Source organism: Mytilus edulis, chromosome 6 (genome assembly GCF_963676685.1).
Source record: "Mytilus edulis chromosome 6, xbMytEdul2.2, whole genome shotgun sequence".
Classification (NCBI taxonomy): Eukaryota; Metazoa; Mollusca; class Bivalvia; order Mytilida; family Mytilidae; genus Mytilus; species Mytilus edulis.
This window is the reverse complement of record NC_092349.1, coordinates 71,163,296-71,177,204: the sequence shown is the minus strand read 5'-3', so window position 1 is coordinate 71,177,204 and position 13,909 is coordinate 71,163,296. Positions and strand designations below refer to the sequence as shown.

General features: G+C 31.0%; 1 protein-coding gene across 1 annotated transcript; it reads right to left on the bottom strand.

Moving 5' to 3' along the window:
• Positions 1–690: 690 nt before the first annotated feature.
• LOC139528325 (caspase-7-like) lies at positions 691–12,856 on the bottom strand. Its single transcript, XM_071324260.1, has 7 exons — positions 12,633–12,856; positions 7,942–8,055; positions 7,515–7,574; positions 5,716–5,999; positions 4,449–4,666; positions 2,230–2,350; positions 691–1,580 (listed from the first exon to the last, which is right to left on the bottom strand). The coding sequence occupies exons 2-7, from the start codon at positions 8,043–8,045 to the stop codon at positions 1,396–1,398; spliced, it is 972 nt and encodes a 323-aa protein (XP_071180361.1). The 5' UTR covers positions 8,046–8,055; positions 12,633–12,856; the 3' UTR covers positions 691–1,395.
• Positions 12,857–13,909: the final 1,053 nt, after the last annotated feature.

Genomic DNA, 13,909 nt, shown 5'->3' with positions numbered 1-13,909 from the left:
TATCATTGGCGACGGCAATATTTTTTGCAAGATGTAGGGCGGATGTTTTGTACCATTTGGGTCTTTAATGTTTGATGTAGCATGAGTATTTATATACCCAGTCAAAAGCTTGTTCCTCATTGGAAGGGGCATGCCAATTTATTCCACTTGTTTAGCGAAGTAATAAGCTTGATGTCGACGATGTCCCAAAATTTATGAAATGCATTCGTGGTGAATGTACTACAACAACCTTCAAAATTACCATGTATCAGGTATAAGGAGATATTTGAATATTTTTTTACTGGTAATGACAGTGATTTGTTCTAGATATGTTAAAACACATATACAAAATGTATTTTCTTTCACAAAACATAAATGTACAGTTACATCTGGTTAAAGACAGATTTACATTAAACTAAGCATAATTAATCAGGACTATTTATAGAACAAATCATGGTGTATGGTAGTACCACATTATCATTTCCACTTTGATAAATTAGATGAGGCAAGAAAATCAGTGCTTCATGGTGTAATGTGGTTGACCAACCTAATTGATTTGTTTGCAAATACGATGTTAAACCTTTTGACCCTCGAAGATTTAACAATATTGAAAGTGTTGAAAATATTTTTTTTAAGAGAATCCAAAGATCCAGTAGCAACATTTTGATAACTTCTAGATAAGTAACTGAATAAATGTTTAACAAATAATAGGGATAACAATAAACAATCTTTATTTCAAAACAGTGAGCTCAAAGTACAAACATCATTCTCCCCTGAGACCATCACATACTTTTCACAATATATATATATCACACAGCAATGTACATATAACATTGTAAATTATATAAAACAAATTGTTAATATAAAATACCTTTCTTTAATTTTTTTGAATTATCCCCCCAAAAAATAGAATACTCGAATTAGAAACATTTAAATTTACATGTGTCGCAGTGCTTCTGAAAGCTTATTCCATGTACAAAAAAATGATGAAGTTGAAAAAAAAACCTAAATACCGAATCTGGATTGTGTTCAATTTCAGTTGCAACATATGTTTATCTTATCTATTGACAGAGTATAGATTTTTGTGAAAAGGCAAATGTTTTGAAAGCATAATTTGAAGTTATGTTGTACATTAAAAAGAAACCTTGATTAAACGCCCCTTGTTGGACATTAGGACAAAGTAAGATAACAAACTTCAAAAACCATCTGAAATGTTTCTGCAATTTATCAACATTTTGGATCTATATATATAATGATTAATTTGAAATCTTTCTTCTATCCTTCAAAATCAAACTATTGTATTCCTGTTAAGAATCAAATAAAGTTCAAATTTAGAAACTCCAAATATGTTCCATGAGAAAATCTTGTTCAATTTGTGACAACGGTTCACTTAATGTTTTTCTGTGCACTTGGAATTTAAACCAGGAACAGCTGCTTGGTTAGAGAAGAAGTTACACATGGTATTTTCTTAGTTTCTTTCTTTCTATATTCTTTATACTTTTTGTTCATTCTTATAAAAACTCTCTGAATCTCTAAGGCAGACTCCTTTTTATCCTCCAAAACTTCAACTATAGCTTTGATGAAGTAATTGCCATGATCAGCTGTAATTTGAATATATACTTATTTGAATATCCTTCTCTTAGCTTCTTACTAAAGCAAATTTAGAGTATATAAAAGAGAACGATAGAATAGCAGAATTAAATGGAAAAGTCGCGAAGAAAGTTACTTATACAATGAAGAATTAATAAGAAACAAGGGTTACCCCATCAAGTAAACAGATGTAGTTTGTCATTCTTTGTTGAATTAAAAACGTTGCAACAGAAATGAAAATAGGTGATGCTCCTGATCTATTTTTTTGTTACCCTATGTTGCTGATGTTGTAATTGTCTGTAATTGTAAATACACACCTTTCCTTTATTCAACACAACAGTTGTGTCACATTATTAAACCATTGTCGAAAAGATCTCAAGTTATGACATACTCCTAATCAAGTAATTGCTTACATCCACTTCATTTTAACTTATGTCGATTGTTGTCTTATTGTCAATCATACGACATATACTTATGCTGATATTGACAGTACTGTTTGGGGGTAAAAATACGGTTGAACCAACTCTCTTCCGACATTTGATCTAGGTATTTCTAGATAGAACATTTCGATTCTGTCAACCAGACATTTTTGTTGTCTGCTGTTCATTTTCAAAAGAGCTTCAAACATATAATTAGAAGATTACTAAGCATCACACTCACCATTTATACAATATTCATCACTTGTGTATGTCAAAAAATCTGCTTCTCTTGGTATTCGTTTTGTTTCTGTTTTCTCTCCATCACCTGGTGAATCACTGAAATCTCCAGCTTCTGGAATAGTCTAATTTAAAAGATAAAAAACCCGATTATGTCATAATCAGAGCAGTGAGGTCACTCAGTTTAATAAATATCTCATTAGTTGGCTGGCCTCATTTAAACAGAGCCTTCTATGAGATACAAACTAATTTTTAAAAGATAATAGGCTAACAATTTTGTCTATACCATGCGCATAAATGCCTTATATGGCAAAATAAATGTACATGTATGTGTTATTGATTGTCATGTTTTACCTTTCTTGCAATCAATTTTGTTTTAAAACCGCAAATAATTTGTTTTCATTTCGTTTTTCAAGGCATACTTGAATGAAATTCTGGCAAATTAGGTTTTATGTGCAAGCTGAAATCACAATATGTTATTTATACACACTAGCATCATTTACTTTAGGTCACATTAACAATTATTCTTGTCGGGTTTTGTTTTTGAATCAGATGAACAGATATAAGGGTAGAGATGATCAAAACAATAATTTGCTGACATGATCAAAACAATAATTTGCTGACACAATGATTTGTGCAATTGCTTCATAGTACAATGCAAATGTTGATATTTGAATGATAAAAATTATAACGTCTTAACTTTTCAAAGACAACTTTAATTCTTTCTTTGATGCGACTGTCATACAAGTTATAATACCAAGTTCAATCCACCGTTTCTCTAAAATGCTTACCCTTCTGGAGCACCTGATTTCACCCCTGGATTTTAGTGGAGTTTGTGTTGTTATTATTTAAAACTGTTGATGTAAATGTCCTTTGGTTTATTTGAGTCTTTGTTTACTCCTTGGTTTTGATTGTTATTGTCTTTACATATGAAAATGCCTGTACCAAGTTAAGAATATGACAGTTGTTGTCCATTCGTGTGATGTGTTTTATCATTTGATTTTGTCATTTGATTAGGGACTTTCCGATAAGAATTTTCCTCGGAGTTCAGTATTTTTGTGATTTTACTTTTTTCTTTAGCAAGGTCAAATAATCTCTATGAAGATAAGATTTGATAAAGACAATACGGGTTACACTTTGTAAATACAGCTGTTTCCCAAACCAAGAGAGATCTAAAACATTCATAGAATATTAATTTTGTTTACATACTGGTTCCCAGTTATGCTGTCTGTGTTCCATCTCATAGAAACATATCTTGGGAATGTTACCAGTAAATATACATGTGCATATTGTTTACATTGAAATCTGTGGTAACCCTTCATTCGAGGTATGGGTAGTTAAGAACATTTGTGTTAGTTTAAACCCTGAAATGTTCAGGTCATATACACGTTGCAAATATGCCGCACAATCCTATATTTTGACCTTTGAAAAAAATTGTAGGTCATATGAACATTCAATTCTAGGATAAGATATTTTTTTTAAACTTAGTAAAAGTGGTACAGTTTTAGCCGTAAAAGGAGTTCCTATGAGAATTTACATTGTCAATATTTACAGAAATGCAACCTACAACTTCCTATCTACTATAATTGATATTCGATAAGTGATATCCCTTGAAGTTAGAGCTAATTATCAAAAACTTGAAATTTCATGATATGCAAAAGTCTACTAAAAAAATGAATCATGACTGAGGGGGCAGTGTTAAATAACATCCATGAATAAATGATTTGCAAATCCTATAACAGTTCGGACCAAATTTTCGCTTAGTCAAATCAAATATTCAATTAAAAATAAACCTGCATGTGCTGTCTTAGAGCCAAAAAGGGTGGAAATTTTAGACATTTACTGGAAATTTCGGTTTCTTGGACAATTCCATCGCTTGGAAAAACGTATTTTAACTTGTTTGTTTCAAAATATAAATGCAAGCGGATTTTTTTTGTAAAAGTATCTAGAAAACGATCTTTGCATGAGTGATTTTATTTAGTTCGTGTAAGAATTCTTTGGAAAATATGTAGAAGATGGAATGCTCAACCCCTGGAGGTTTATTCCTCTTTAAAAAGTGTTGTGATAAAAATATATGGGTATAATTAGTCAAAATGATGAAAGCCAATTTGAGATATTGTGAAACATGAGGAATAAGGAGGTAGGGACAGACAGAAAGATGTTTCTTTATGTCCATAATACATTCCATGTGAGACTTGATAAAAAGAAAACACCCATGCACACCTGTATTATAAATAATTTTGGTTTCAATGCTAGTGAAGGGTTATTCTGTGGTTGGAAGGCTCCCTGTAGGTCTTTTTGTTCTACAAATGGATGGTTTCCTTTTTCTCCTGGTTCTGCATGACACTGTATCAATCCTGATCTCCCATATGACATTACAATAAACAGTACACATGTATATCCTTCGTCCCCTTTAGGTCTGTAGTTGTTTTTTTCTGCAACTGAAATTAATCCAAACATTAGATCAGGTTATTTATTTTTATGCCCCACCTACGATAGTTTTTTATAGCTTAAAATATAAATCACATCGAACGTTTTATGGTGTGAATTGTTTGAATTTGTCATTACAAGGTCCGTTATAGCTAGCTATGGAGCATGGATATTTTTTTCACGATTGAAGGCCGTACGGTTGCCTATGATGGCAAGTTGTCTGATGAATATTTTTCAGATATGCAATCATACCACATGAACTTATTATATAAATACAATAGTATATTGCATTTGTAGTTGGTAAGCATAGTTAATTGCATATGTAACAACTGGTAACATAAGGAAGCATTTTAGAAGTCCCAATACGGGTTCTGTAACCCCCTTCCAAGGTCAACAAATGCAATACGTTTTAATCAGTATATTATTTTAAATCTGATGCCTCATAAAAAATACATTTTACTGATTATAACATCAACTACCTTAACAAACATAAAACACCCAAACAAATGGGGCTGTATGTCACACAGACATCAGTGTAACTATGCTACTTTAACTGATCTTTCTTTTAGTTTTTGGGTCTCTTCAAAACAAAAAAAATAAGATATTAATTAATCAATGCCCATTTATCAATATTATGGCAATGTCCATTGATAAATGTTCAAAAACAAAATTAATAGATCAAACGTAACACGTGATTTAATCTTTAAAATGGTTTGTACAAACACACCGGATTTGAAATTTGAGCCATTATCTAGTTTCTCCTATAAGCATGGGTTTTTATGACATACACAGCATTTAATCATGAGTGATATATTGTAACAGTTTTAGAATACAATTGTTTAAATTAATAGCGTATTTAATATGACAGGTAGCTTCTTTACAACGTGGGATAGATGGCCATGTGGTCTAAGTAGTACTCTACAATGATAATTAATTCGGAGGTTGCTTTTTAATTCTGTGCATTTTTACAGAATGCCAAAAGATCATTAGCTGTGAACAACTTTCATTGATTATAAAAAGTTTTTAAGATTTAATTGTCTGATGTTATTGATCATGTTACCTTTATTGTACAGTGCTGTAAACTTGTTTTTGGTTAGGTTGGTGTACACCATTCTACTATCTTTTCCGTCCAATGGTTCAAATCCAAGTTCTGTCAAGGCCTTTTCTAGCAAATCACAATCATTCTCAGCATGAGGCCTCAACCCTAATCCCCGTTCTTTGGTATAGCCCTTCATAAAGTTGCTAACAATTACTGCTTTCCCAACGTTTTTACATTTCATATATGTTGGAGAATCAAATTCTGCAGCTTTTATATCTTCAATAATTGTGACTGAGGGAGTTACTCTACAAATTATACTACTTTCGTATTTTTTTTTATTTCTCTTCTTATATACAAATGTATACTCAAATGGTAAATACAATTGTAAAAGCATTTTCATACAAACAACCAATATTTCTATCGCACATGTTGTGATAACTAAACATAATGTCTACAGATAAAGAGATGTGGTAATATTGTCATTGATCATGACGAAACAACCATAGGAATTTAGGTCATATTGTGTTTTTTTTAAATATTGGTTTGCTATAGTAATTAGTCACACGTAACTTTATTTTCATCAACAAAAGGTTATTGTCTGCATATATCGCTATTTAAAATATATTTTTACTGTGTACTTTTCTTATTAAATTGACATCTCATAACCATAATGATACCTCTTGAAATAAGTCAAAATCTTGTACAGTTATGTTACCGATAAATGCCTTTGCCATGAAAATATGTGCATCAATATAAAAAATAAAACAAATCGCTTGAATCATGCAAGACAATTTACAATAGAAAAACTATCACTGTCAATTATTTTAATTCTATATTAATCATCCATGTCATGAGGTTAAGGCTTCCTGACAATTGACAGATGAACATGTGCACATTACAATCTATAAAAAAAATAGCCTACCAATTAAAGTCCATGCATCTAAAAATGATGAAAGTTTACTTTAACCAATGAACCACGAAAATGACAAAAGGTGGGATAAATTCTACCATACTAACATGTAAAAGGTAAAATCATTTCAGTATTTTTGTGATTATGCTTTTTTTTCTTATACTATCTAGTATTGACCTATTGCTAATGATGTCTAATAATTGGCTTAAACATAGAACCTTACAGTAGACCAATAAACCATGAATATGAGGTTTACCTTATGGGTTTAAATACGAACAAAACCTATAGACTATGGTTATCTATAAACCGCAGATAGACCCTGCCAGATAGACGTTTTGTGGAAGAACACAGAAGGAATATTTTCTGATTGAGTTTTCAATATTGTCAATTGTTCCAAAATAATGTGCAATGTATTAAAAGCTCTTAACTTTACCAAGGTAAACTGGCATGTATAGCTGTGACATTCAACTTGTGAATGTTCAAAATGTTTGCGTAAACATAATGATTTGCGGACCGAGTTATATCTGCTTGTAACGGCAATTCTAGTTATCATTGTGATTTTTTAAACAAAAGACACAAAAAAAATCCAGATTAATTATTGTGAATGCAGGAATGTGTGCCAATAAAATAATGTGATAAAAAAAAGATGTTAGTGTTTTTATATCTAAAAATAAATTGCAAAAATGTCAGAACTTACAGTATTTTAACCTGAAATTAGAAAAGCTAATGTTCTCTTATCTTCTAAAAATGTTGTACATGTTTGATGCTTTGTGAGATTGTTTTGCATTACTTATTCTCATTACAAGAAACATTTGTGTAATATTTAATTATTATTTAATTATTATTTAATTATTTTTCCCTTTATCTACATTTGTATCTTAATTTCTTATTATCTGGTAATCTGACTTACTCCTCTTTTGATGGCAGCATCTGATCATCTTCCGCATGAGAAGTATCAGCTTGGTCATAACTGTAATGTAAAAATTTATATAGGTTTAACGGATATTTCTTTTCAAAATTATTTATCATTAGACCAATATGTAACAATAGAGAACAGTTTATGCTTAACGTACAGTGGAAAGACATTAGGATCAACGAATAAACGTGAAAAGATAGCCGAAATATTTTTTTATTGTATACCATTTTATGCGACCGTCATAGGTCAGAGGTTTAGGTAGCTATTAAACTAGGTTTAATCCACTAATTTCTACATAGGAAAATGCCTGTTCGCAGTCAGAAATATGACAGTTGTTATCCATTCGTTTGAGCTTTTGAGTTCGGTATTTTTGTTATTTTACTTTTCACATGGCCATTAAATATTCATTATATTTACAAACCCTCCTTTGGTATGCTTGGAGTCCATTTGACTTCCCGCATCTCGTGCATCTACCTCCTCAGGACCTCCTTTAGTGTCATCCGGTTTGTCACTCATACTGTCCATACGGTTAATCCTTTTTATAAAATGTAAAAATAAATTCTATCAAATACAATGAATTATAATTTTGCAGTATTTTTCGTCTTTAAAGTTTTTTTTCTCAAAAAAATACTAAAATAAAAGAGTCGTTATTTAAGAACAATTGCGCCAATACCTGTCATAAAGAATTGATGACAATAGTATTGCTGTTAGCCAAGGTATTTTTTTAAACATGTCAACAGATTAAACTTGAATTTCTGTACTGCATGCATTCCATTAGAAACAAAAAATTCTCAAGCATAAAAGGCTATGGTATATAAGGCTACGACATAGAAGGCTTATGCCTTAGTAGTTAGAATACAAATATCATTCTGTCATTTTTCTATCTAGCGTTTGAAAAAATCTTAAAATGTGATTTTCTTTATAGCAACTGTTTTACATGTAACCTGGAAAACCATGTAACTTGGAAAACAAGTCAATCCATAAACCGGTTCTAATGAACATTTACAAATGAAATCCTAACGTCTGGCGCAAATATAAAATTTGAATCCTGGTATCTAGGATGAGTTCATTTCCTTAAAATCCACTTATAATACGATATACTGTGTCCAACTTTTGATTAGACAGAATTGACAACCTTATGTTCTTCTTTCAGTTAACAAAACCTGTAAATATATTCTCGGATTTAACACTGCTGTTGTTAGAAATACCAGAATATAAAGTAGGCCTGAGTGTTGGCTGATCATTGTCAATCAGAACGAATTGTCTTAGTTAGAACAAGTTGGCAGACATCTTGTTTGTAGCTAGACTCTGCATATATTTTAGATGTGGGATTTTCCTTTTTACAAATCACATTATCCATTACAAAGCCAAACATAATTTTAGCATGTTGTATTTTGTGGTCAATGATTTTCTTTGAAGAGTCAGGTAATGAGCAAATATTAACATTATTTAAAAATTGAAGTTCTAAACGTTATCCCTTTAACATTTTTGTAAGCATATCAATTGTGATATATGACTGAAGAATACATGTGAACATCTATAGCATGTGAGGCTCTATTTAGATAACTACATTTTAAAACAGAACGTTGCATAGATTTTCAGAAAACTTCTTTATTTTTAATTGTTCATTTATCGTTCATGACAGCCTAATAATTTGCTTTTGAATTTGATGGAATCAAAATGTGTATTATTTAGTTTGCAAGAACTGAACGTTTGTTACTTTTCTTTAATTTTTATGAAAACCTTATCTGAGAGCTAATACCCCTTTGCCATTCTATGATGGTATAATATTAAATCCCTAACAGGTGGGATGGGTCTAATATTCATATTATGAAGACATAATCTTGCAATCAGTTTAATTATGGTCTGGAGCTGGCATGTCAGTAACTGCTAGTAAGATGTTGTTATTTATGTATTATTAGGTCTTTCCACTTTTCTATGGAAAGACCTATTGTTTTTCTTCTGATTATTATTTTTTTTTTTTTTTCTTCCGCCTAATTTTGTTCTTGCGATAAACATTTGTTTCGCAATATGTCGCTTAGATATTTGGTATATGATATCGAACAGTTTATGCACTTTTGAAATTTACCCTGCGTAAACGAATACTTTTCTTTGTAGGAGTTATCTCCCCAAACACTGTTTTCCTTGTTAGCGCATCTCCTTCGCAACCGTAAAAGATTATGACAAATTTATTTTACAAAATTGCTCGTTATATCCTTCGCATGATTTGTCCTATTTTGACCGAAGCGATATGACCGCTCCATATGAGAGTTATTTCCCCTTATGCATCTGATATAAGTGATATGAATTTCTATCTTATAAATCATAAGTGATAGAGACCTAGGATCTTTTGATTTGAGGGTCTTGGTCCCAAAAAATGAAAATTAGGTCAAGGTCAAAGGTCAAGGTCATATTCTAATATTTGAATTTGGCTTATTTTCACTTATATCCAAAGACGGTATAAGATATCAACAAATTATTTTTACTAAATTGTTAGTTGTGACATGTCGTAAGATGTAAATTTTGATTGCAAGCGTACGTTGAATGTAAAAGGGAGTTTTCTCCCCTCTTGTATTTAAAAATACGCGTTTGGTGATATAACTCATTAACTAAATATAATAAAGACCTATGGTCTTTTGATTTGAGGTCCTTGGTTTATGACCTTGAAACTGATCTCAAGGTCATAGCTTAATTTGACGTTCTAGATTTTGACCTTTGCTTTTATTCTATATGTATACATGATAAAGATATACAACTTTTAGAAAAAGATATCAAACCATTTAACCTTGTAAAAAACAACCGGAAGTGACCTTTTGTAAACCGGAAATAGCTATTTTTTTGTACTTTTTTAATATAAAAGTATATAGAACCAGATATTTTTGGAATCAGTGTCAAGTAAATATTCAAATATAATCGGAAGTAACATTTTTCAAACCGGAAGTAACAAATTATCTCCCTTATTTAAAAAAAATGTATGGAAACAATATATTTTTGGAATCAGCTTACTAGGAGCTATCATTTGACGATTGAAATGACATTTTAAACTTAGTTTCACAACTTTTCATATCAAAATACATTGTTTTGATGGAAAGACCTTCAATTGTTCTCTGAACAATTGGTTTTTAATTGTCATTTTGTTTATTTTCTTTTATTTCATATTCTGACATCAGACTCGGACTTATCTTAAACCGAGTTTTATTGTGCATATTGTTGTGCGTTTTTTTCTACATTGGCTAGAGGTATAGGGGGAGGAGGGTTGAGATCTCAAAAACATGTTTAATCCCGCCGCCTGTCCCAAGTCAGGAGATTCTAGCCTTTGTTAGTCTTGTATGATTTTTAATTTTAGTTTCTTGTGTACAATTCGGAGTTTAGTATGACTTCTATTATTATTGAACTAGTATACATATTTGTTCGGGGGCCAGCCGAAGGACTCCTCTGGGTGCGGGAGTTTCTTGCTGCATTAAAGATTCATTGGTGGCCTTCGGTTGTTGGCTGCTCTTTGGTCGGGTTGTTGTCTCTTTGACACATTCCCCATTTCCATTCTCAATTTTATAAACACACATTGAGAAAACAGTTCTTCAATAAGATTATAGATAATATTCTCCTTAAAATTTATGAAATTGCTATTCGGTTTTCATTGGTAAGACGTTTTACATGAGTCCAAAGAATATCATATAAAGTTACGTTTATAAATAATTTTAAGAGTAAAAAAACTCAATGTTTGTAATAAAAACGACTTTTCAACGAGTCTTTTCAAATCGCTAGAAAAACGCATTAAAAAAAAAAGTGTAGAGTTTTATTGTCTCGCCTTTACGGAGTCAAATAGCGAGACATAGGTATGCTGTTTCCGGCGTCGATTTCAATATCGATGTCGGCTTATGGTGAACATGTCTATTAATTTGAACTGCAGACGATTGGTTACAATCATCCCAAAGTAACATACAGATGTTATAAACAGTATAGTACAACTGGGATATAAATTTTCAGTGCTAAAATGTTTTATCATTTTTTTTCATTTTTTAGATAATATAAAAAATAGTGTAAGTTCGCTTAGGTTCATAGTACTAATTTTTGGCTAGTATTTCTTTTCCATAATATGATTATTAAAATTGATGGAAACGGTATCTTCCAATGGATTATAGTCAGAAACAATCAGGTATTCAGAAGATTGCTCACCAATAGTTATTACTTCTTTGCTGATAATTTGAACATATTTACATTTGGTAATTGTCATGCTGGTCTACTTTCAATTCTGGTAGCTTTTTATTCAATCCAAATGAGCATGTTTTATCAATACTTCAAACGAAACATTAAATGTATGTACTGGCAGATTATTTCGTTATTGAGAGCACCCCTCGAGAACGAGGCCATTACAGATGAATACGTGTACATTCCCTATCGGGACATTGCGTCATTGACGTATGTTCGACAATATTCAGACGGACAATCCATCCCCTACACAAAAAGAACTAGTTTATTCCATACACCATGTACTCTTTACCATTCAAATCCTGTAAATTCCATTCATTTCATTGTGTTGTATACATGTTATTGTTATTATTACTTTGATATTCACATACCTTTGTTGATGTTTACAAAGTAATGTTTCAAGTTCACATTTCTCTGAAAATCACCGTTCTAATGTATTGACATTCCCAGCGTCCCGTGATAGAATCGAAACAGAGCATTTCATTATAACAGTCATCGGTCTTAACCATTAGACCATGAACCAACACATAATTCACATAATATGTGTGATTTTCCAAAAATGATTAGTTATAACCGTGAACATATTAGTGACCTGTCTCAAATTAACCAGTGTTTGTCTCATATTGAACCTTATTGTTTTTCTCAACTTAAAAACAGTATTTTTAAAGTTATTTAAGTAGATATTGTATTGTATCAAAATAAACATGATTCAAAGGCTTTTTTCACGGCTCAGTCTAGTTTCATTTTAAAAACTTTGATTAGTTGACAGTTAAAAATGAAACTAAACTGATTTTTCAGAAAACCTGATGATTTAATAAAAATGGACAAATAATCTAGCGCAGATAAACATTTCATAAAATCTTTTTGATATTATGACACTGTAATTGTTTAAATAAACCTAACCTGTGATATTGTGAAAATCAATTCTTCTTCACTGTTCTTCCTATTCCAAGAAAAATGATACTATATATTCTGTAAATCAAAAGACTGGTTTCCACAGCAAATACCCTCCTTTTGTGCACAAGGATAATAGTTCCGATATAAGGTGACCAGAAGTCATTTCTTTAAATAGTACTATTTTGCTTAGTAAATGTAGTAATTATGATAGTATTATGATTCTAAAAAAACCGCATAATTTTACTTCCTATTTGCCTCGATATATGTACCTTTAAATACATATCCGTATACAACTATGACACTGTTAAATCTATTGGAGCAACTGGGTGTTTTTACTGTGAATTAAAGAAAACTTATCCCTTCATAGCACATGTAGAACATGTTTTAATTATAAAGATGTTAGCGTTAAACATTTGTGATGATAACATTTATATATTTAGGTGAAACTTCATTTGAACTGCCAAATTTTCTGAATGGCCATTTAACCTTAAATGCCCCAACAGAAATAAATTTAATAAATATTTTTTTTGTGTATGAGACTTGATTTACACGAATAAAATTCAATACACAAATCGATTGAAATATAAACCCAAAATCATTCATACTATCTAACTTATTTTTGCAATAACAGTTGACATTGTTAAGATAGTTTGAAAAATGAATGATTTGTGTCATCTTTACAACGACAGTGAATTTGGTTAATCATAGGTATTTTTCATAAAACATGTAGAAAATGACTTCTAATTGTTAAATCTGCCATCTACACAGAGATAAGATAAGGTTATGTATAGTGAGAGTAATCATTTTTTGACCCTTGTGTGACTGTATGAGACTATATGAAATATTTTATAAAATATATGGAAAATCTTATATAAGGTATCATATAAATTTTCCACTGTTTTTCGTTTTTGTTTTTGCATATTCGATTAAAGACTTTCGAACAGCGGTATAGTACTGTTGTTTTTAAATTGTATATAGTCTGAAAGATCTTAAGAGTTTTATAGTATGCACATCTGATGCACGCCACCTCTTGAATAGGTAATTTCACAATAACTTTAAAACCTTTCCTCAGTTATCAATAAAATGCATGTCTATAATTCAGAAAGGGGTTTTATTGAAGACCCATCATTATAAAGTACTTTGTATGGGCACTTAATATAAATGTTATTAATTAATGTATCTTATACAGCGAAGGGAGATCCTTTTTTGAATCGTTGGTCTTCAAATATTAATGTAGCATGTATATTCATTGACCCAGTCAAATGCGTGTACCTCACGGCAAG

Excerpts from the sequence above, each read along its gene's own strand:
- LOC139528325 (XM_071324260.1), bottom strand. The coding sequence starts at position 8,045 with ATGGACAGTATGAGTGACAAACCGGATGACACTAAAGGAGGTCCTGAG. Across the intron at positions 7,575-7,941 it reads TCCAAGCATACCAAAGGAGG|TTATGACCAAGCTGATACTT; the intron begins GTTTGTAAATAT and ends TTTACATTACAG. Across the intron at positions 6,000-7,514 it reads ATGCTGCCATCAAAAGAGGA|AGTAACTCCCTCAGTCACAA; the intron begins GTAAGTCAGATT and ends TATAATTTGTAG.